This window comes from Argopecten irradians, chromosome 15, assembly GCF_041381155.1.
Source record: "Argopecten irradians isolate NY chromosome 15, Ai_NY, whole genome shotgun sequence".
NCBI lineage: Eukaryota > Metazoa > Mollusca > Bivalvia > Pectinida > Pectinidae > Argopecten > Argopecten irradians.
Window position 1 is genome coordinate 11238104 of NC_091148.1, and position 23979 is coordinate 11262082.

Genomic DNA, 23979 nt, shown 5'->3' on the forward strand with positions numbered 1-23979 from the left:
ATTCTCCAATACAAGATCTAACAACTCCCCGTTCGGGGTCACACCAGCATGATCCCTGGCCTAGAAACGGGACATAGTAGTAGCCGTTTATACTTCCGATAGAAACAACCACGCGCAGTCTCACAAAACACGCAACCGCACACTACTATATACACTAATAGACCGCACACTACCCAAAAAAACCACCCATATTTCAAACACACCGCATACATGGGAGGCCATCCATACATGAACTTCGCTATTAATAGGACATCAATTCATCAATCAAACAAACCGAAGATTTCATAGAAGACTCGCTGATTGGATAACCATAAGGGTCATGCTGAAGTGACCCGCAACAGGTAAGATATAATCGCACTTTAAGGTTAATGGGGATATTGACAGTCATTCAAAAGCTTGGAGCATTTGTCAATTTCCACACGCATGCGTTGAAACACCATGAGTTGTCTTCCGTAGCAAGGAAGTGTTATCTTTAAGGAGTTACATGTATTTAGACCTATGTTTTTGTTTTTTTGTTGTTGTTTTTTTTGTATCAAGGCTACAGTCATTTACTAACGTGCCAAGTTTATTAGTGATCCAAGAGGAAAGCCTAAGGTAACTGTCCCAAATGGGTTTTAACTCTCAACCCAGAGGTGGATGACTTGTGGTAATTTATCGGGACATCTAATTAAACCACTCGGCCATCGCGGCACACCTTTAATTTGCAGAGAGCATCTTACTGAAGTATACTGCAAAAAATATCAAAAAGCACATTCCACCCGTCATATTATACTGGTAATATAGTTAATACTCACATACGACGTTCACGTTAATGCTGCCATTACCGGAGTTCCCAGCCGAATCTGTTACCACTAGACTGTATATTCCAGTATCAGACCAATGAAGGTCGGTTACAGTCAACGATATTTTGTTTTGACTGGTTTTAATTGTATACTTGTTCGTGTCAATTGCATAGATGTTCATAGCTATCACAGTCCTGTTTTCGATCCAGTAGGAATGTTCCACTACGTTATCGGCTTTAACAAACGCATTAAGAGTCACATTATCTCCTCGATGTCTTTTTTGCTCCGGTGGATCAAATTTCACAACGGGCGTACCTGGGAAATCAGGTTTGTATAACGAATAAGAAAAGCGTTGAAAACAAGTTAAATAATTTATGCAAGTCTTAGAAAAAGTTGCAAGAAAGTAAGTACTACTTAGGTCGTTGTACAGTAAATCCTTGACAATCCGGAAACCTCCGATCTCGGCCTTAATCATTCGAATTACAATTGTTTTAATCTGTCAAACTTTATGTTGTCAATAAAAAACAGAAGACCAGTATAATATATTATAAGTTTACTGTACTCAGTCTTCAGAAGAAAAACTTACCGTAAATACATTTTTCTCTGCAGAATTCCCCATCTTTTTGAACTACATGCTGCGAAGAAATATTTTTGTAGTTACAATGTGGTCCTGCACATGGAATGCATTGGTCACTCCTAAGATCCTCGGAGCAGAATTCAATATCCCCTGAAATATATACGAAGTATAAATGATTTGTACTGTCATGCTCCTACCTATGATCACAGAGACATAACAATAATATATCGTAGTCTACCAAAATATTTAGACATTCACAAACATACCACTTTGACAAGGAGACACAACACAAATATACCGCAGCCTCCCAGAACATAGAGATATCAAAACACCACAACATATTGCATGGATGGGATATTCTGGCTGGTAGGCTGTCCGTTAATTATTTGTGTATGTTTGTTTGTTTGTTTGTTTGTTGTTTGTTTGTTTGATCAACGTCCGATCAATAGCACTATAAAAAGGTAACAGTTCCACTATTATACAAGAAGACACAACACGAAAATACCGCAGTCTCCCAAAACACACACGCTACACCGCATAAATGGGAGGCCGTCCTCACATGACCCTGGCTGTCAATAGGACACTTATTAATCAAAAACATACCAGTAAACAAAAGTACAAGATAAGTATTGTCGTGATTTTGAGTGACGCGAAGTTTGAAAAGTACAAAACAAAAATTCAATATTATACGGCAGCTATATACTTAGCTATATAATGTAATATATATCACAGGGGGCCAGTTTGTCATACATTTTTTGTATTTAGTGGACTGAAAGCGATTAGAGTGACTTCCCCTGCAATGTAATTTAATCGATTTAGTCAGGTATTTCGATACGTTTTAATATTAAAATTTTCCGCGAAAACAAACGTATCGAAATACCTCTTACTAAACCGATTAAAATGTCTCAAGTCAGAATGCGCCGGTAATTGTGGAGAAAAATATTGCGTTCGACTATATAGACATCGTTTATATGCTTTTGCATGGTATGTGTGTGATTATGGATTATCGGAGGACTGACACATGACTATGACTCTTGGAGAAAAGGTATACTATCGTGAAAAAAAATAACTTTAATCGAGGCGGGGTAAAAATTCCAATATGTCGACTGTCGTCCCTTTCTCCGTTTTATTGTAATTATCCCGATTGTTTTAATAATTCTTCAAATCTCGTATTTTCTGAAAAAGTCCATCCACCAAATACAAATAACGTATGACAACATCCATTTTCATTTAACTGGCCCCCTGTGATAAATACATCTAAATGTCTATCCCATTACTACCGTTAACACAGTAAAAACAATATTCAACCCTAATGCCAGAATTTTTTTCTATAACATTATTTTTTTTTTAATTTCAAAAATGCAATAATGGGGAATTTCTATGCCAAAGCTATTTTTAGGTCAGAAAATAAACGAGGAATTCCGGATGGGAAATGAACGGGAAATTCCGTGTGGGAAAAGCACGGGGAATTCCGTGTGCTTCACGGAACATTCTATGCTGAAACTGATGTCTGACGGACTGGGTTATATGCAAATTGTCAGTATAATGTGACACCGGGTGGGTTGTGTTGCTTGGTATCTTCGGTGGCATGCTTCAGTGATATAGCATTATAAAAAAGATCATGATTTCCACTATACAAAAAGACACAACACGAACATACTGCAGTTTCTCAGAACACACACCCTGCACTTCATACCCACAACGCATCACACATGGAAGGCCGTCCTCACATGGTTTGCCCTGCAGGTAGGGCGTTAGAATTGTACCTGCTGCCCCTATTGCATGATCGTAAAAGGCGACTAAATTTAGGATCTTATCTTTTCTCTTCTTCCTAACTGACTTTATCTTTCCTAATGCCTCCCTTGGCACCGCCTCACTTTTGGCCTGGAGTTGAGCGTTCGCCCCTGTGAGGAAGGCTCTGGGTTCTGTCCCCTGGCCGAGACACACCAAAGTCTATAAAAGTGGTAGTTTCTGCTCCTGCTTAGCGTTCAGCATACAGGGAGTGGGACGACTGGTTCGCCCGTTGTCAGTATAATGTGACCGGGTGGGGTGTGTTGCTTGGTGTCTTCGGCGGCATGCTTCAGTGATATAGCACTATAAAAAGGGCAACAGTTCCACTATACAAGAAGACACAACACGAACATACCGCAGTCTCCCAGTACACTCACCTCGCACAACATACACGCAACACACCGCATCCATGGGAGGCCGTCCTTACATGACCATAGCTGTTTATAGGACGTTAATAAATCAAACAAACAAACAAACCTCACATGGTTTGTTTGTTTGTTTTATTATTTAAACGTCATATTAATAGCCAGGGTCATGTAAAGACGGCCTCACTTGTATGTAGTGTGTAGCGTGTGTGAAGTGCGGGGTAACGCTCAGCATAAAGAAAATGGGACGACTGGTTCGCCCGTTGTCATTATAATGTGACCGGGTGAGGTGTGTTGCTTGGTGTCTTCGTCGTTATGCTTCAGTGATAAAGCACTATAAAAAGGGCAACAGGTCCACTATACAAGAAGACCAGACACGAACATATCGCAGTCTCCCAAAACACGCACTTCACAAACGCTACACAATGCATACATGGGAGGCCGTCCTTACATGACCCTGGCCGTTAATAGGAGGTTATAATAATCAAATAAACAAACCATCGGTATATGAGAGCCGAAATCTATACAAAAACTTTATATATCTTCCCCCAAGGATGTTTCTGGTTACAATCCATGCATAATCCAATGACAATTTAAATGAAATGTTGACGGACGTACGGACGCCACGCCATGACATAAACTCACCGGCCTTTCGGGCCAGGTGAGCTAAAAATTGTGTATAAGTCATGATCAGTGTGCATTAATATTACTTATGTCACACTTTAAAAAATGTGATCACATTCGTGTTTTGACGATTTACCTCTGTTACAGACGACTGGATAGCAACAGTAATATTCAGAACTTCCGTTTGGAAAGTAGATATGGTGAAGCACAGTTCCATTCGCAATTTTCTCTTGACAGTCGTATCCGGGATAACGTATATCCAACTGCTCATATACAGAAAAATCGTAATAACTGATGTAATCTGTATGGAGACTAATATGTAGTGTAAATCGAACGCACCCATAGTTAGTGAGCTTAGTTGTAGAGGTTTGTCCCTTGATTGTTTGTACTATGCTTTCCGCCCAGCCTAGTCTCGTTGAGCCAGACACTTGATACTACGCATTCCCTGTCTGGCATAACATGCCCAGCCGGCAAGAGTCTGGTTGAACGAGATTACGCTCAGCCATGTGTAGCGGACTGTTAGTACAGTGTTGATATAAACGAGATACTAGCCCGATTTCGTAATTCTTAAATATATAAAACGTAAATGAATTACTTTGTCTATGTATACAAAAATACTATGTATAAATATCCAAAAATACTAGTTATATGCTAAATTAGAATATTTAAAACTCATGACTATATTATATGAAATTTAAACTTTCATGGCATATAAAATGCTTAAATTTGTTTAATAAATTTTATATTACAATGTCACCTATAAATCTTTTCTATGTTTGATTCGGAGAATGTATACGTACTGTTGTAATCACTGTAATGCATCCAAGCGCAAGGAAGGCCAATCTAAGCATCTTTGTGGACATCATCTGGAGAATAACAAAAAAAACGATAGTAATGTTTTTGGTGATCACGCTATCCATTAAATCTAACGCATCCACTGCCACAGCTTTTGTACAAGGACCATAAAATCTAGCGGACACAGTTTGTACAAGCACAACATCATCAGATGGCGGGCTTTTCAAATCGCCTTTCGTCCGTGGTCCGTCCGTCGTTCTGTCCGTCTGGTAACAATTCTTGTTACCGCTATTTTTCAGAATGCGTTGAAGGGATCTGTCTCACATTCCACGTGCAAGTTTCCCTGAGGTCCTAGTTGTGCATATTATATTTTCAGACCGATCTGTAAACAAACTGGCCGACAGGACGCGATCATGGATTTTGATATTTGAAGTTTGTTACCGCTATTTACTGAAGGGATCTGTCTCAAATTTCATGTGCAGGTTCCCCTAGAGGTCTAGTTGTACATAAAGCATTTTCGGACCGATCGGTGAACAACTTGGCCGACAGGACATGGCAGCCATCTTAGATTTTGATAATTAAAGTTTGTTACCGCTATTTCTCAGAAAGTACTGAAGGGATATGTCTCACATTTCATGTACAGGTTTCTCAAAAATCAAAGATAAAGGTATTGGGGAATGGATCGTCAAACTTCTTACCACTTTTGGGAACATTTGAAGCTACCATTGAGACAAAAACAATACTACGACTGGATTACTCTTTGTTGTGAAAGGAAAACACGGAAACTTGCTGAGCTATGAAACAGCACTTAAGCTACAGATTATTCCCACCATTGCGAATATGACACCCAAAGCAAAATGTGATGAACTTTATGACAAATATCCATCCATTTTAAGAGGAATTGGAAAATGTGAGAATGTAAAATTCAAGTTACACATCAAAAGAGATGTTCAACCAGTCAGCCAACACACCGTCGAATTCCTTTCCATGTGAGGAAAGAAGTAGAAAAAGAAATAAAACGGTTGAAAGATCAGAATACTGGATATCATTGAAAAAGTGTCCGGTCCTACACCATGGGTCGCTCCGATTGTCGTTGCACCAAAACCTAAGAATCCAGGACAAATACGACTTTGTGTTGATATGCGCCAAGCTAACACGGCTATTCAAAGGGAACAACACATAACACCGAACAATTCATGACCTTATCGTTGACCTGAACGGATCGAAAGTGTTCAGTAAACTGGACCTTAATGCCGTTTATCATCAACTGGATCTAGACGACGACTCCAGAAATATAAAAACATTTACACCACATGTAGGATTACGACGCTATAAAAGTCTAAGCTTTGGAGTATCATCTGCTGCGGAGATTTTACAAAACACCCTCAGAACTGTCCTCGAAGGATTCAACGATGTGAGGATGTGATGATATCATAGTTTATGGCAAATCACAGCATGAGCACGACACAAACTTGAAAACCGTATTCGAGCGACGCGAGGAGAATCACTTAACTCTCAACAAAAGCACATGTGAATTCAACAAACAAAAGTTTGAATTCTATGGCTAGGTATTCAGCGCTACCTTTGGAGTACCCGAGATCCTCAGTACAGACATTGGACCATCATTCAGTAGTTAGGAATTTGCTAAATTTTAAATTTTGGTATATTGGTGTTCACCACAGAAAAGTGACACCATTATTGCCTCCTAGCAATGGTGAAGTGGAACTTATTTATGAAAACAATAGGAAAGATCAACGACAGCAAAAATAAAGCATGGAAACAAGAACTCTTCGCGTTTCCCAGGAACTACAGAAGTACTCTACATACTACAACTGGTATTCCTCCAGCAACATTAATGTTTGGAAGAAACATCAGAATCAAACTTCCATCGTTAGTTGCAGTACAGTACCAGATGACAAAGAGATCAGAAACAACAGAGATCAACAGCAAAAAGGCAAAAATGAAAAGGTATCCACATACTAGAAGACAGGCGAGAGATTCGGAATACACACTTGTTAAGCAGAACAGACGAGACAAAACCACACCGCCGTACAACCCAAATCCGTATAAAGTAATCGCCAAAAAAAGGATATATTGTGACGGCACAGAGGCATACACACAAAATTACACGAAACCAGTCATTCTTCAAAAAGGTATCAAATCAAAACTTTACCCCAGAATCGGGAGCTGACAAATAAAAAGCAGAGACACTAGCTGTCAACACTGTGGTTATTAAATATTAAAATAGGCTGTGGCTATTTAATCCAAAACTTATATTGGTTGTTTGTTTTGAAGAAAACATCATGAAGTAATTGACCAATTTATACAAATATATATAGTTCAGACATTCTTTTTTGTTTTGTTCGGTGGGCTATATACAGCTAGAAAATGTATTAGGTATATTATATATACAAAAGAGGTACAGATATTTAAAAAAAAAAGACGGATGACTCATTGAACTGACATTACTATCAGACAATACAGTATAATACAATAATATAGGTGACCGGTTAACAACAACCGAGATGATAAAGTCGTTCATGTGTATTGAAAATGTTGTATATCTACTTGACCTTTGTGCCCTAGTAGTCTAGACATGACAAAAATCAAAAGCTTGCACTGATTGTTGTGATTGTATGTATGTATTATGTACTTATTTTGAAGAAATAGTTAAAGATGCTCCACTGTTGACATATAGTATTTTTCACTATCAAAAACAGGAGCAGACGATTTAATATTTTTCTTCGGTCACAAAAGTTACTTATTTTACACCATTACCACCATTGAAAAGTTTGAGCTTCTAATTCTACTCCAAGTTAAAAATATGAAAAATAATTAATTGCATCCCGAAAAAATTCCTTGGCACTATATCCTATATGGAATGAAGTACTAATTGCGCGTGCACCAAAGGCAAAATGAATTATTTTATAGTATTTTTTGTGTCAATTAGACATATATATACACGATTAAACACTAATTATTGTTCAAATGAAGAATATAATGTATGCTCTGTCGGCAGTGGAGCATCTTTAAACTTGGTTATATTGAAGTAAATCTTAATTCATATCATTGAAACAGGACAACTTCCATAGAGATTATAGTATCAATAGTACAAAGTGTTTTAAGTAAGCATATATTTACTGAATATACGTAACCGTGTACAACAAACACAGTTAAATACAACTAATGTTGGTTAATTGGCAAATATCATATACTAACATTTCCTCTCTCTCTCTCTCTCTCACACACACACACACATACACACTCGACCAACATTACACCACTTACACACTTACTGTACAGCAGAGAACTGAAATGTGTGTAATACGTCACAGAGTATATATGAGACGTATCACACAAGATTACACATTTACGTTGTCCATGTGACTACGAACTAGCATCGTAAATTATCTCGTTTGTAATACGTCTTTATGGATTTACATCAATACAGAAGACTATTACATAGGGCGTGTTTACTCATTCAAACATACATGTACCTGCAGTGAAACATATCTGTATAGAAGTGTTATATATTTGTTGTGTTTATCATGGCGATAAAACTGTATGCCTGGCTGATTTTATTTTCCTATTGACTTAATAACAGCAAATCTAATTGATATTTCAACATAGTTATTTGATCAAACATCGGTTAATTTGGACTATATTTCAAAAGGAGATAAGATTACAATACTTTGAAAATATGACAACAAAATGAAAGTTACTGTACTTACCGGTGATGGTAAAATAATTAGAAGGAAAATGACACAAATTAAATAATCCCCGTGTTTCCACTGAATCATCAAATTTAGTCTGCCGTCTTCAACTAACGTGTTCCCACTGAAATCTCAGCATCGAACAGATCTCATTTCAGTCGAGGTTGTTCTAGAATAGCATTGAACAGTCGAAGTTGTTCTAGAATATCATCGAATATCTTATTCAAGGTTTTCCCTTCTAAATATAGATACAGGTAATAAGATTGGGTACGGGTGTATTATATATACACACATGCACAGTATAAATTAAATGTCCGTGTATATCCGCAATCGAGGTACCACCAACGACTTGTTTGTTTGTTTGTTTGTTTGATTAATTAACGTCCTATTAACAGCTATGGTCATGTAAGGACGGCCTCCCATGTATGCGGTGTGTTGCGTATATGTTGTGCGGGGTGCGTGTTTACCAACGACTTAAGAATATTCATGTATGGCGATTTCATAAATCCAAGATAAATATACAGGAAGTCGAAAACTCGATTGTTAGTCAAGTTATTACTTATATGCGACACATATTAGTCATTCATTTTTGAGCACCCGTCCGAAATATATAGACCTAGAAGACGAACAGAATAAATAGATAATATTTGTATCATCGTAGAAAAGTAACGCATCAAACATCATCAACGAAGAAAAATATACATATGTATTGTCTGAAATAACGGCATGATGATTTCGTAGAAAAAAAAAGAGTCCCAAAATGTATTCGAAAAAAACATATCTCTAGAAAATTAAATTATAAATATTAATTTGTGGGTTATTTAGAGTACATTCAGAGTATTTTTCTTAGATGTTAGAAAACGTGAGATACAGTATTATTATGATAAAACTTATATGCAAAAAAATCCAATTATTAACAAGAGGCCCAAGAGGCCTTGACGGTCACCTGAGTGCTGCTACAGAAAGAGCATTGAAAAGTTGGTTCAAATTTGTAAAAAGTATCTACGAAACAGAATAAACTTTAAAGTTGAACCTTCGTATTAGAATTTTTGTTTTTTTGGGTTTTTTTATTTTGATAGTGTATTATGTAACCAAACCTTATGCTTAAAATTCCAATTTGCTTTGCCAACGTTAAACAACAAAACCAAACTAGAAGCCAGTCAATGTCAGTGATTTTATAAATTTCTCTTTTTAATCTATGAAGATTATTTGGTTCCATCAAACCTGTGAATTCAGAAGCAGATTTTTTTTTAATTTTAGCCATTTTGACATATTTTGGCCCCACCCCTCTGGTACCTGGGGGTCAATGCCCTGCAGGTAGGGGGTTAGAATTGTACCTGCTGCCCCTATTGCATGATCGTAAAAGGCGACTAAATTTAGGATCTTATCTTTTCTTTTCTTCCTAACTGACTTTATCTTTCCTAATGCCTTCCTTGGCACCGCCTCACTTTTGGCCTTGCGTCGAGCGTTCGCCCCTGTGAGGAAGGCTCTGGGTTCTGTCCCCTGGCCGAGACACACCAAAGTCTATAAAAGTGGTAGTTTCTGCTCCTGCTTAGCGCTCAGCAAACGGGGAGTGGGACGACTGGTTCGCCCGTTGTCAGTATAATGTGACCGGGTGGGGTGTGTTGCTTGGTGTCTTCGGCGGCATGCTTCAGTGATATAGCACTATAAAAAGGGCAATAGTTCCACTATACAAGAAGACATAACATGAATTTACCGCGGTCTCCCAAAGCGCGCACCTCGCGCAGCATACACGCAGCGCACCGCATGCATGGGAGGCCGTCCTTACATGACCATGGCTGTTAGTAGGACGTTGATTAAGCAAACAAACAAACACCTGGGGGTCAGCCAGGACCAATATGGATATGGTGTTAAAATGCTATTTCAGGCTAATAATTCTAACCCAGTTTGACTCATTTCAAGCAAATAATGTTCATAAAAGCCGGTTGCTTATATTCTGCTGTACATGATATATCGTGCTAATTATTATTAATGTACAGCCTTCAGAATTAACTATTAGATATTCATTTTTATAGTTTTGTAAGCATATGATATATCACATTGTTTATACTGTTTAAAATGTGGGCAATTGAATTGGAAGCTTGCTTGTGTCACTTTTCATTCGCTGGTGGCTTTTTGCCCTGAGGTTTGTATTTGTAATACTTTCAATAGCTAATTGTGTTAGCAATTCATAATACGGTTGTCCATTTTATCTTATTTGTGTATGTGTCTTTATTGCTTATGCAGTCAAGAGTTTGAATAAGGGAGGCTTGCTTGAGCCGGTTTCCCCTCCCTAGTATCTGAACTATAAATTTGCATTTGCTTTCTGTTGTAATGTTCACAAAAACTGTCACAGGTTATTTTATTGGCCCTGTAGGTTAAATTTTTTATATATAATAGTGAGTTAATGGTTACATCCATTTAAAAAAATTTCGTTGTACCCTTTTAACAAGTATCTGAGAGTATATATTGTATTGTTCGTATAAATACGATGGATCTGCATACATTTATTGACTACTTTGTATTTGTTCTATTTTACAACAAATTGTGTGTACCTTAATTATATCTTACACTTTTTATGACTAGCATAGCATTTATAGCGGTTTCGCCTGTGTGGGGAAACCTAGATGTTTTCAACATCTTGGTTTTGTGGCAGAGTTTTGGTAAACCCCACTCATGCTTTTCTTTATTTTACAAAGTGTCTCCTTTGTTTGATATGTATAATGCTATGCCTTAGTCAGTATGACTTTTTATTTGTCTATATATTTTGTGTAATATTAAATGTCACCATCCGGTGGCCATTTCACACAAAACTATTTTTTGTTGTTTATGTGACAAGATGGAGGATGCATAAAAGGCAGCTAAGTACTTAGCTTAATTTATGCATACCGATACTTGCACATATATTTTATAGGAGTTTTCTCCCTTTAATCTAGTACCCAAATTTATTGTTAGGATTACTTCCCTTTACTGATAGGAGTAAAGGATCATGGGTAGAAAAATTTTTTCTATGCGCCATTATCATGAGAAAGTGCGAGCTCCAATTTTGAATTTTAAGCAATTACCCTCCCTCTTCCACCCAAAATTTATCGTTTGTGGAACACAATTTCTGTTTTGAAAACTTATATAAATTTATATTTCCAGCCATGATCTTTTATTTTACTCCAGTTAGTTATTTAGTTATGCTTTTTTGTTTTAAGTCTTATGTTTGGCAGAGTTTTGGTAAACCCCACTCATGCTTTTCTTTATTTTACAAAGTGTCTCCTTTGTTTGATATGTATAATGCTATGCCTTAGTCAGTATGACTTTTTATTTGTTTGTCTATATATTTTGTGTAATATTAAATGTCACCATCCGGTGGCCATTTCACACAAAACTATTTTTTGTTGTTTATGTGACAAGATGGAGGTGCATAAATGTGTTTTTCCTATATAAACTATATAGCGGGCGAACCAGTCGTGCTACTCCCTGTATGTTAAACGTTAAGCAGGACTAAAACCTATAACTTTTACAGACTTTGATGTGTCTCTGCCTGGGGAAATAACGCAGAGCCTACCTTACATGGGCGAGCGCTCAACAAAAGGTCAAACGTGAGGCAGTGTCAAGGGAGGCAACAGTCCGTTAGAAAGAAGAGAAAAGATAAGATCCTAAATTTAGTCGCCTTTTACGATCATGCAACAGCAGCAACAGGTACCATTCTAACGCCCTGGAGGGCAGGTTCAATTTTCTGGTATTAAACCAGTTTCACATATGATATTTTAAGACTCTTTCATATGTCGCTGAAGCAAGCCTCGGGTTTTACAACATTTTGTGACCCTCGGGTAGAACATCCCTATCCTTCATATCCACGTAAGAAAGAGTATTTTTTTTCTTATGCCTCAACTTTTTATTGGAATTTTACTACTATGATTTTCCAACATTTTGAAACAAATTCAAGAAAAACGCGAAGGCAAGTCAATTGGCCATACATGAAAATTACGTGATATTTTCAACGTAAATCCCGTTGTTTATATCTTTTCAAGTAAATCCAGCCTACTTTCTGGGAAAAAAATGTTAAAATTGCACCGAAAAGATAGTAATTGTGTTGACGCTGAGACGTAATAAGGCTTTATTGCATGGGTAGCCATGCAATACAGCTTAAGGCGACATGAGTGTATTGCCCTGGACCAGCCAGTATTACACGTGTAGGTAATGGAGAATAATAATTTACAATATACTGGCATTTACTCAGGAGAAGAACATTCGATATATTCATTTAGAATGTGTGACGTTTCTAAATGGGTTCGTCACTAATAGTGAATGATCTTGGTTAGTGACCAGTCTACAGAAGCAAATATATACCGATATGACTACTATGTGATAGTGTAAAACATTACATAAATTCTGAGCGATTAACAATAGACATAATTTCATATATAAGTATATATACAGTGGTCTGCCTGACCATCGACACCTGGTCTTAATGATTGGGTATATAACAAACAATCTATATTCACTGACTACCGTGTAGTCGTAAACCACCCTGTAGTTACTGGCCTAGTCGCCGACTATCGCTACCTATGTAGTCGCTAACCACCTTGTGTTTATAGGCCTAAAATCACTTCCCTGTGACTCCTCCCGACAACTACGTTGTCGCTGACTACCTATATATAGGCGTATAGTCACTGTCCTGGACTCCCGACAACTACGTTGTAGCCGACTACCTTGTAGTCGCTGACTACCTATGTAGTCGCTAACCACCTTGTGGTTATACTACTACCGACTATACTGTGTAGTCATTGACCTATCACAGGTCACGAGCCGCTGCCAAACACTCTATCAAGGGGAATACCATTATAGCCTATACCTGCTACTCCGCGATCTTCACAGCTTGAGTGTTGAAACCAGACTGAAATTCGTCGAATGAATGAATGAAGAGTTTTACGTGCCGTGACGCTAAATATAACGTTTCGGGGCACGAGAAAAGATAGGAAATGGAGTAGGAAGAGCAGAGTATATAGAGAAAGCATAGAGTGAGGAGTCGTCTACTATACCTATATATCTATTAATTTGGAAGACGACTCCTAGATTCTAAAATGTCCTACCATGGCATCGTCTAGCAGTAACTAGCCCTACCCATCAAGAGCAGGGGGAAAGGAAGGAACCTAACCTATCAATTTGGTATATAGATTCTATAATTTTGAAGCCCTTCTAATTTATCTATGTGAAAATATCTAGACTATGACCTGTACCTATACCTAACCTCTGGGCCGGCGTTATCACACCTACTCTTCATCGAAAGACCGCAGAGGGGTTTTTATCGTGCAAGGCTGGGCATTCTCACACGGGACACCGTCTTTAAGTCCCGTCCGACGGACTAAGTGTTAGTAGTTGTCGTGCGCGTGCTCGTGAATTTTTTGGTGTCCCTACATTTAAACACAAACCAAGACTGACTCCATACAAAAACTGTTCTTCTTGTCAATGTCTCTGCTTTCTGTATTGCCATACCTATCTTTCGACACATAATACTGTACATTCCGACGTTTTTAAAGTATGTTTGTGCATATTGTGACATTAGTTTTTGTGAGGGAGTAGAGAATTTTAGTAGGACGACTATAGGAAGTTATTATAGAAAGAGGGTGTTGAGCCGAAAGTGCATGTATGGATAATTTGGAAAATTAATAGATAAAAAAAAAAAAACTATTAAATAAATAAATAGATAAATATTTCTACGATAGTGGACAACAGAGTGGGAATTGAAAACATGAGGGCAGGAATGGGGATTGTATACGGGGTTGGGGGGGGGGGGGGATGGGTGGTTGTCGATGGATGTGTGGTGTGTGATGTGTTGGCTGGTTGTTTACTTCAGTTCTCACTCCTGGTGTTACTAGAGTGCCCCATCAATGGGGACGAGCCTGGAAGAACTCCCGATGCCATTGTTGTATTTGTTAAAAAAAGGGGTGTGTTGACGAGGTTATGAGTTCCGATGGGTGGTGTGTGATGTGTTGGCTGGTTGTTTACTTCAGTTCTCACTCCTGGTGTTACTAGAGTGCCCCAGCAATGGGGACGAGCCTGGAAGAACTCCCGATGCCATTTGTTGTGATGTTTGAATTATCCCTATATTTGTTTTGCGACGTGATGTCAGTATTGATATATGTTTATGGAGAAGAGGAATAGACAGGAGGTAATGGGGAGGAGTATTGTGCTATGTTCTTTGTGAGAGATGGAGAAAGATAGAGTGTGAGGAGAGTGGTGGGAGAAGATAGAATTTTTGGAAGTGAGAGAGGACGTAGAAGATATAGGGGAGAAAAGAACAGAGTGTGGTGGCCAATCAGGTTCACCACCCCGACCTATTTCTGGGCAACCCATAGTAAGGATATGGCGATGGTTTATTGAATGGATTTCACCCTTAGATAGTATGAAGATAGCTGAGAGGGGTTGGACGAAGTATGATGGCCATTCAGATCCCCCGCCCCGACCTATTTCTAGGCATCCCATAGTAAGGAAATGGTGACGGCTTATTGAATGGGTTACTTACTTAGTTCCTGTTATGTTTTTGTATATGGAAACCGAGAAGAGAGGAGAGAGAGAGAGAGAGAGAGAGAGAGAGAGAGAGAGAAATGGTATGTTGGCCAATTAGGTCCACCGCCCCGACCTATTTCTAGGCAACCCATAGTAAGGAAATGGTGACGGTCTACTGAATTGGTTACATGCCATGTTTCTATTTGTGTGAGTGTTGTATATTTAGGGATAATGTGTGTTATATCTTGTCATAAAAGTCTATTGTTCTGAGAAAGTTGAGTAAAAGTGTGTGGACTATGCTGTCAGCGCGGGCTTTTATACCCTCGGATTTTGTCAATCCGGGTCTTACAAACGCTTTACTCGCTAGCGTAAACTTGACTAGCCAAGCGTGTAATACACCGAGACTATAAACAGGAAACCCGGACGCACACATGTTATAAATAAATATACGGCGATGTCTGATCGGTATGTGTTTATTATTATTCATTACAAATGCTGTTTACACGAGGCGCTTTATACTTACTAACAAGTGATTTTGAAATCACTCTCTACACCAGCGCTATGGTCGTCGAATGAGTGGTAGGGGTGTCTGTGTTCTGTTCCGAATGTATTTACTTGTATTTGTATTTTGCACTATGTGTATACATGTATGTATGTACTGAACTAAACTGAACGATATGAAACAATCAAGCTTCTGTAACGAAGCTGCGGTGCGCTTCGTTGCTATATTTTCCGGAAATTATATTAACCGAGACTTTGGCGGGAATTTGCTGGGCTCGAAATCTCGGGACTGCGCCGAGACTTTCAGTTTTCTACCGGGCCTTGAGAGGTGAGGGTTGTGTTTTTGAATCCTATGTAATTTTTATATATTTGTCGCCCATCCTTTCCCTAATTTGCTGTTATCGTATAGTATGGAAATGCATTAACATTACTGTGTGTGTATTTTTCGCTGTCAGTCGATATTTTTGCCATATTTTTGAGTTTGAAATACTTGTGAAATTGTGCAATGACGGACTTGGCATGTCTCGCTTTTAGACGGGTTTCGATAGTATTTAAAAGTCTTCACTCTTGTGTTGAGAGCTGTTGGTAGGCTGGAAAAGAGTGGGAGCCTCCTGTGTTGAGTTTCGGGGTTAACCGTTAAGGAAATATTTTGAGAATCTTCGCTGGAGAACGGTGTTTGTGAAATTGGAGGTTAAACTATCGATAATCGGCCCGGTGTGTAGCGCCACGTGCTCGGTCTTTCATTGATGGGCAGGAGTTAATTCTGATAGCGAAAACGTGAGAATATTAGCACCAAAACTATCCATTACACATTTCTTCCCACTGAGCCACGCGGTATTTTCTTGTTGTCGCCTTTACACATGTTAAATATTAATAAACTGTAAAATGAATTTGATGTCGTCCATTGTCCATACTCAATAGTACCTTTGAATATTGTAGCGAGACATAGGAATCTGCAAGCTAACGCGGCAGTCGAACCCAGGGCAAAACAAATTAATTGTATAATTCTCACTCTACGCTAATGGCTGCGGTCGTAGCAAAACAAGTCGTTACACTTCTTTGTACCTATTGGCGCCTCGCGACTTTTTAAAGCTAGCGCTGCATAGTGTTAGGTCTATCTGTATTATGATCATAGATTGTATCGTAAATTAAAAAAAAAAACAGAACAACAATCCCATATTTTTCGACCGCTGTCAAAACTATCGATACATGTGTGTAATATCGTACTGTACATGTTTTAATTACTCTATAATCTTAATAATGAACGGTGTTTTCTAAATAGAGGTATATATTATCAGATCAGGTAGGGTGTAGACACGATGAGTCCATGCATGTTCAATGGAATTTAAAGAATCATTCTGCCTTTAACGGTTGTGAAACATAATAAAAAGATTTAATTGTCGGGACATTCTAGACACATACGACAAGTCAATTCTCCATATATGAAAATTGCTTGATATATTTAACAAATATCCCGTTGTTTATGTTTTAAATTAAAAAAAACCTACATCTTGTAGTTTCTGAAAACCACGTTAAAGTTTTAACGAGCAAATAGTGACCCCTCTTGCGATGTTGTCAGATCCTCTATTGAACGGGGTGATTAAAGGCACACTATACGTAACTATTAGCAAATATTCAAGTTAAACTCGACTCCGATATTGTTCGTATTTGTAGATGTAGTTGAAATTAAGATATATTAAAGAGTATTTATAATGTTTTTTAATAACTTTGGAACAGCAGTTCTTGAAAGTCGATGCATGTAAACATGCCTTCATTTTAAACTGGTCGCCATAGAAGTTACGATTATTGCCGAACGGAAGTCGGAAAGTTCATGACCCATTTTCGGAAGAGTTCGGACAGACGTTACGTAGTTACGATAGTCACATGACGTTCTCGGCAACGGCGTTACAATGTCGGCTAACTTCGGCTTGTTTGACTAAGTGGGACCCACCTAGCGATGTTCAATATTTATTTAATTTTTATCAAAATATTCCGAATCATAATCGCTCATCTTGACTTCGATTTAGTCCCGTCTCTGCATGATTTACAACAGGATTTTTTTTTCAACATTCTTCTAAATCATAAAAAAATAAGAAAGATACGGATATTGGGCCTTTAAAAAATATGTATTTTAATCAGATTGGTTGCTGTGTATATAAGTATTAAAATATATCTAACATGCAAAATTTGTCAAATATGAAACATCATGTGTTTAATATTTGACCAATTTCGGTAACTATATTGTCATTTGTGACAAAAGGCGTTGAGATAGGTTTTACGTTTCGAGAAAACTAAATCCAACGCAATAAGGCAGCCAAGCACTGAAGCCCACTGACATAAACTACCATAGACTAGTCACTTTCTACTATAGCAATATAGTTGTGGGGTGTGTGATAGGTATGCATTTGCATTGTATGTGTGTTGTTCTGGAGGTAAAAGCGTTAAAAGATATGATCTGTCTCAGAATTGGTCTCAGTATAGAATCACAGGTTAATCTCAGGTAACAGTGTAAGATCGATCAATAAATCAATCGTATACCATATTTTATTCCATATTAAACTGTAATAAGGTAAGTATGCTCAAAGTTAATGAAATGGTACGTATAACAGCAATATGTTGCAGGATTCAAAAGTAGTCCCCCACCACATCACATAAAGTTGATTTAATAGTAGATTTGCAAGAGGATGGTGTATAAGAAATTGGAATTAGTTAAAATTATCTATACTGTTAAAGACAAGATATTTCTGAGTATCAACTAAAAGATAACATCAAAAGTCATCCTAACATTTACATTGTATTAAAAGGTGGAACTCATCCCTAACGTCATTTGATAAATAAATATGTACAAAACATATTTTCTACAGGCACTATTATCCCTGTATACCGACCCCTGCATTGCAGGTAGGGCGTTAGAATTGTCCCTGCTGCCCCTTATTGCATGATTGTTTAATGCGACTACATTGCAATCTGATTAAAATACAAATCCTTATTTTCATTTCGTTAGATCCTCTATGGAACGCAGTGGTTATAAGGATCTGTATTTCAATCAGATTGACTACATTGAGGATACTATCTTTTCTCATTTTCCTAAATATTCCTAATGTCTCCCTTGACACCGACTCAGTTTTGGCCTTCTGTTGAGCATTCGCCCATGTGAGGTAGGCACTGAATTCTTTCCCCTGGCTGAGACACACCAAAGTCTATAAAAATGGTAGTTTCGGGAGTAGAACGGCTGGTTTGCCCTTATAATAATAATAATAATAAAATCTTTTATTTAACCAGGGTTACATATTTAGACAAGTCTAATTTACAATATGGCCCTGCATCAATATATACAGTTATCACAGACAACAATTTAATACAGACAATACCTTAATTAAAAAGGCATATACATTCATATCAACATGTAAATATGGTTGCTTTCTAAAATATTGGTAGATAGTATAAAACTAAAATTGTGAAAATACATCCTTTAAATATTTTTGTTTAAAAACAGCAACACTGGGAGCATTTCTAATATCATTGTTCAATCCATTTAGTACATTGGAACAAGTGTAAACAAATGAACACTTAAAATAACTTGTTCTAGCATTAGGAATATAAAACTTATTTGAAATTGAAGATCTTGTATTTCTCATTCTAACATCCTTAATATAGGTAAACATGTTACTGAAGACACTAGGAGTATCCCCATGTAAAATTTTGTAAGCAAGAACAGCTTTCCTAAAAATAAAATAGTTTTCTATTGGCAGCCACTTCAACTGAGTAAAAAGTACTTTGGATGGTGTTAAAATATCTCTTAACATTTAGTAAAACTCTTGCTGCTCTTTTTTGTAGCTTGCACAATTTATGAAATTTGTTACTGGCTTCACTCCAAACAACAGAGCAATATATAAATTGTGGAAAAACTATACTTTGGTAGACTTTTTTCAGAACATCATTTGACATAAATGGCCTTAGCCTTTTCAGAACACCAATCTTTTTTTAAACTTTCTTTGATACATAGTCAATATGGTCTTTTCATGAAAGACAACGGTCAACAAAAACTCCAAGGAGTTTTGCACAATGTACAGATTCAATATGAAAATCATTTATATTTAAATTCAACTCTCGGCATTTGGATAACCTCTGTGCTGATCCAATCATCATGCACTGGGTTTTGTTCAAATTCAGACTGAGTTTGTTTTCTCTCATCCACTTGATTGTACAATGTAAATCATCTTTCATTTGTGCCTCTAAAAGATCTACTGACTTATTTCTCACACTTTGTGAGGTATCATCGGCATACATAATTACAGTAGAATGTTTAAGACATTTAGGATAATCATTTATATTCAAAATAAACAGCAGTGGCCCAAGTATTGAACCCTGTGGTACTCCAATATCTATAGGTTTAAAATCAGACATGACATCCTTGTAGCTTACTGCTTGTGATCTGTTTGTCAGATAAGACTCAAAGAACCTTAATGAAAGAGGTGATACAGCATATGATTTAAGTTTATGTAAAAGAACAGCATGATTAACAGTATCAAATGCTTTTCGAAGGTCGATAAATACAGCACTAGTTAGAAAACCTTCATCAATATTTTTAAGCCATTTATCTACAATATTAACTAAAGCTGTATCAGTAGAATGATTTGGACGAAATCCAAATTGACAATCACTTAAAAAGTTTGTTCTTAGAAAGAAAATCATACAGAGTATTATGAACATGCTTCTCTAAAATCTTACTAAGAACACATAATACAGAAACAGGTCTGTAGTTATTGACCAAGTTGGATTCACCAGCTTTGAAAATAGGAGTAACCTTGGCCTTCTTCCATTCAGAAGGAAAAGTTCCATTAGAAATGGACATGTTAAACAAAAAGGTCAAGGGTGACACAATAGAGTCACCGGCTATTTTAAGTAGTTTCACTGAAATACCATCAACACCAGTAGCCTTACCATCAGCCATTTTCTTGATTTCACCCAGAACAAAATCTGGTGTAATATTTGGTATAAAATAAGGACTGTCTGTAACAAAATTATCTACTGTTGGTAAACTATCATCAAAGGTTTTACCAATTACAGATCTAATATTACAGAAAAAATCATTAAAGGCATTAGCAACTTCTACTTTTTCAGAAATAGTACTTCCGTCAACTTTTAAATTAACGGTCAATGTTCCTAGGTAAAAATTCCTTTATCTTTTTCCACAGTTCTTTAGAATTCTTAGAACATTGCATAACAGATTCATCTAAATAGTTTTGTTTGGCTTGCCTAATTTTAAAAAGAACTCTGTTTCTACAAGCTTTGTACAATGGCCAATCAGATTCTAAGTTAGAACATCTGGCTTTGCTATGCAGATAATCACGATTATGCATTTCATTTAGAATATCGTCATTAGACCATTGAGCAGAATGTGCTTTAACTCGTTTTTCACACAAAGGTGCATGTTTATTTATAACACCCAGAAAAAGATCTTTAAATGCAGTCCAAACATCATCTATATCTTCAAACACCTCAATAGAACTCCAAGGAACCTTTTGCATGTCAGCAGTCAGGTCTTTTAGGTTAACGTCCTTGAATTTCCGGTATTGGACAGTTTTATGAGAGTTAAGGGACCTTCCCCTAAGCTTACGGATGGCATATACAAGGTGATGGTCACTACATCCCAAAGGAATAACCCCGGAGACAATATGCCCAATAAAGTCTGATGTATAGATATGATCTATGAGGGTACTTGAGTCTCTGGTTTCCCGCGTTGGTACAGTGATTTGTTGCCGTAGGTTGTATAGCAACATCAAGTCTTTCAGTTTGGAAGATTTCAGTTCATCAACATTGAAATTCCCGAGTACCACTAAGTTAATCTTTTCCGCGGACAATTTTTCCATGACAGAGTCAAATCGGTCATACCAGTTAGCTAATTCATTCGGTGGTCTATACACGGTGACACACGTAATTGGTGAGGAGTTGTTATGCCTAATAGTAATAGATAGTAGTTCCAGGTCAGTTTCACAATACTCAGCAGCTGAGGATAATGTATTAAGGACATATGTAACAACACCTCCACCACGCCTGTTCCGGTCCTTACGATACATACTGTATCCAGAAACAGAAAGTTCACCATCTTCAATTGAGTCATCCAGATGACTCTCAGAAATTGTTAAAACATCAAAAGTTTGGTTTCTTATTAAAATTCTTATATAATCCAATTTGCTAATGTGAGAGGTCTTCTTATCAGTATAATGGACCGGGTGGGGTGTGTTGCTTGATGTCTTCGGCGGCATGCTTGAGTGATACAGCACTATAAAAAGTGCAAGTGTTCCACTATACAAGAAGTCACAACATGAATATACCACAGTCTCTCAAAATATACACTCGCACTTCATACACGCAACAAACCGCATACATGGGAGGCCTTCCTTACAAGACCCTAGCTATTAATAGGACATTAATTAATCAAACAATCATCTTCTTCCATTTTAATGTCAATTTCGTTATCGATACCAAATACTACAACGGGTGCGTTTACTCATTAAAGATGCTCCATAGCCGACATAGTATAATCGGTGTTAAATCGTGTATAAATATGCCTAATTAACACAAAAAATAATATAACATAATTTATTTCGCCTGTGGTGCATGTGCAATCAGTACTTCATTCCATATAGAATATAGTGCCACGGAATTTTTTCGGGATGCAATTAATTATTTTTCATATTTTTAACTTGAAGTAGAATTAGAAGCTCAAATTTTTAAATGGTGGTAATGGTGTAAAGTAAGTAACTTTTGTAACTGAAGAAAAGTACTAAAGCGTCTGCTCCTGTTTTTGATAGTGAAAAAATAACATTTGTCAGCGGTGGAGCATCTTTAAACAAAGACGTACCTGTAATGAAACATATTAACTGTATAGAAGTTATCTATAATCGTGATTTGTGGAGATATGAAATTATAATCCTGATTTTATCTTAATAATTGCCTATCGTTATTGAAGGGAAGGGATATTTGAAAACTGATAATGATCAATCCGTGTGTTATCAATACACACTGTTAACGTAACAGTGGACTAAAACTCTGTACTTTATTCATGTTATTTGTCATGTCACCCGCAGAATTATAAAATAAGAGAAATAGTTTGTACAGCTTATACATACACACTTAACTTAAGTGTAATATCGCAATGTGTTAGGTTGTTTTTAAAATCTACAGAGAATAGGTATAATCTAAAAATAGTTTTGTATTCCCAGTTCCGTGTATATCTATTATTAAATATATAAAAGGGTATGGGTCGAAGATTAACTGACGTATTACAACGGTTAGTGCGATATGCCTTAATTATGTTATATTAGATAACCCACACATTCACACCTTCCGGCTATCGTAACTTAGTTATTATAGCGACAGACAGACGAGACCATCCGGACAATACGTATCGTGCCCTAAATAGTTTATCTATATGTTTTATTTGTGTTTGTTGTTTTCGTTTTGAGGAAAATATGTGATCGTCTTTAATATGCATTTTATTTGTTATTTCTGCATCAAGAGATGCATCAAGAGCCAAGTTCCTCGAATATTCGTCAATAATTGGCCCACACTGTTGAATTTTACCTCTTTGTCCTATATACGGGCAATATATTTACGTGTCTTTTTGAAGTATTCTAATATGAATTAGTGTAATTGATATTCTAGTCGTGTAAAACCGGTTTTAAAACAGTGGTACATTTTCGCTGTCTACTATCTTACTTCCTGATCCAGGCTGTAGTAATATATATATAATAACCTATAGATGATGTCAAATTACACTAAGAGCATTATATCGGACACTCACTACAATTTAAATAAACATTATTCAATAGATATGACACAAAATATTTACTTTAAAATGAAACGTACTTACCCGTGATGGTAAAAAGAATTGGAAGAAGAAAGTCTCACACAACTTCAGTCATCCACATGAAACGTCAAATTCAGTCCGCTGTCCCTTACTCCCGTGCCCTCACTGAAATGTCAGATCGAAAACAAATGGAAGCGTTCTGAATATAGTCATTTCTCTGATCTGTTTTTATATAGTTCAGGGTATTTCCTCAACTTGAACGACATCGGGCATTACACATAATACATGTGATTTATCTCCCCTCGGTAGCTCCGGTTGGGTATTTCCTAGTACTGTGTACCCAATTCTAAATTTAACAACATTTTATCAATGTCAATCAAACGTAGGCGTAATCAATACTAAAATAACCTTAAAAACAACTGCAAGTCAATTCTCCATATATGAAAATTGCTCCTTAACAAATATCCCGTTGTTTATGGTAGAAAAAACAACCTACATCTTGTAGTTTCTGAAA

General features: G+C 37.0%; 1 protein-coding gene across 7 annotated transcripts in view; it reads right to left on the reverse strand.

Annotated features, from left to right (window-relative positions):
• LOC138308547 (neural cell adhesion molecule 1-A-like) overlaps positions 1 to 23979 on the reverse strand; it is a 31317-nt gene extending 7338 nt beyond the window's left edge. For 2 of the 7 annotated variants that reach the window (XM_069249581.1, XM_069249583.1), the window contains exons 1-5: positions 8666 to 8893; positions 4940 to 5005; positions 4276 to 4402; positions 1369 to 1509; positions 795 to 1097 (exon numbers count right to left, since the gene is read on the reverse strand). In XM_069249581.1, coding sequence (XP_069105682.1) covers positions 795 to 1097; positions 1369 to 1509; positions 4276 to 4402; positions 4940 to 5005; positions 8666 to 8734 — 706 coding nt within the window. In that variant the 5' untranslated portion in view covers positions 8735 to 8893. The other 5 variants (XM_069249585.1, XM_069249584.1, XM_069249582.1 and 2 more) reach the window with 5 other exon arrangements.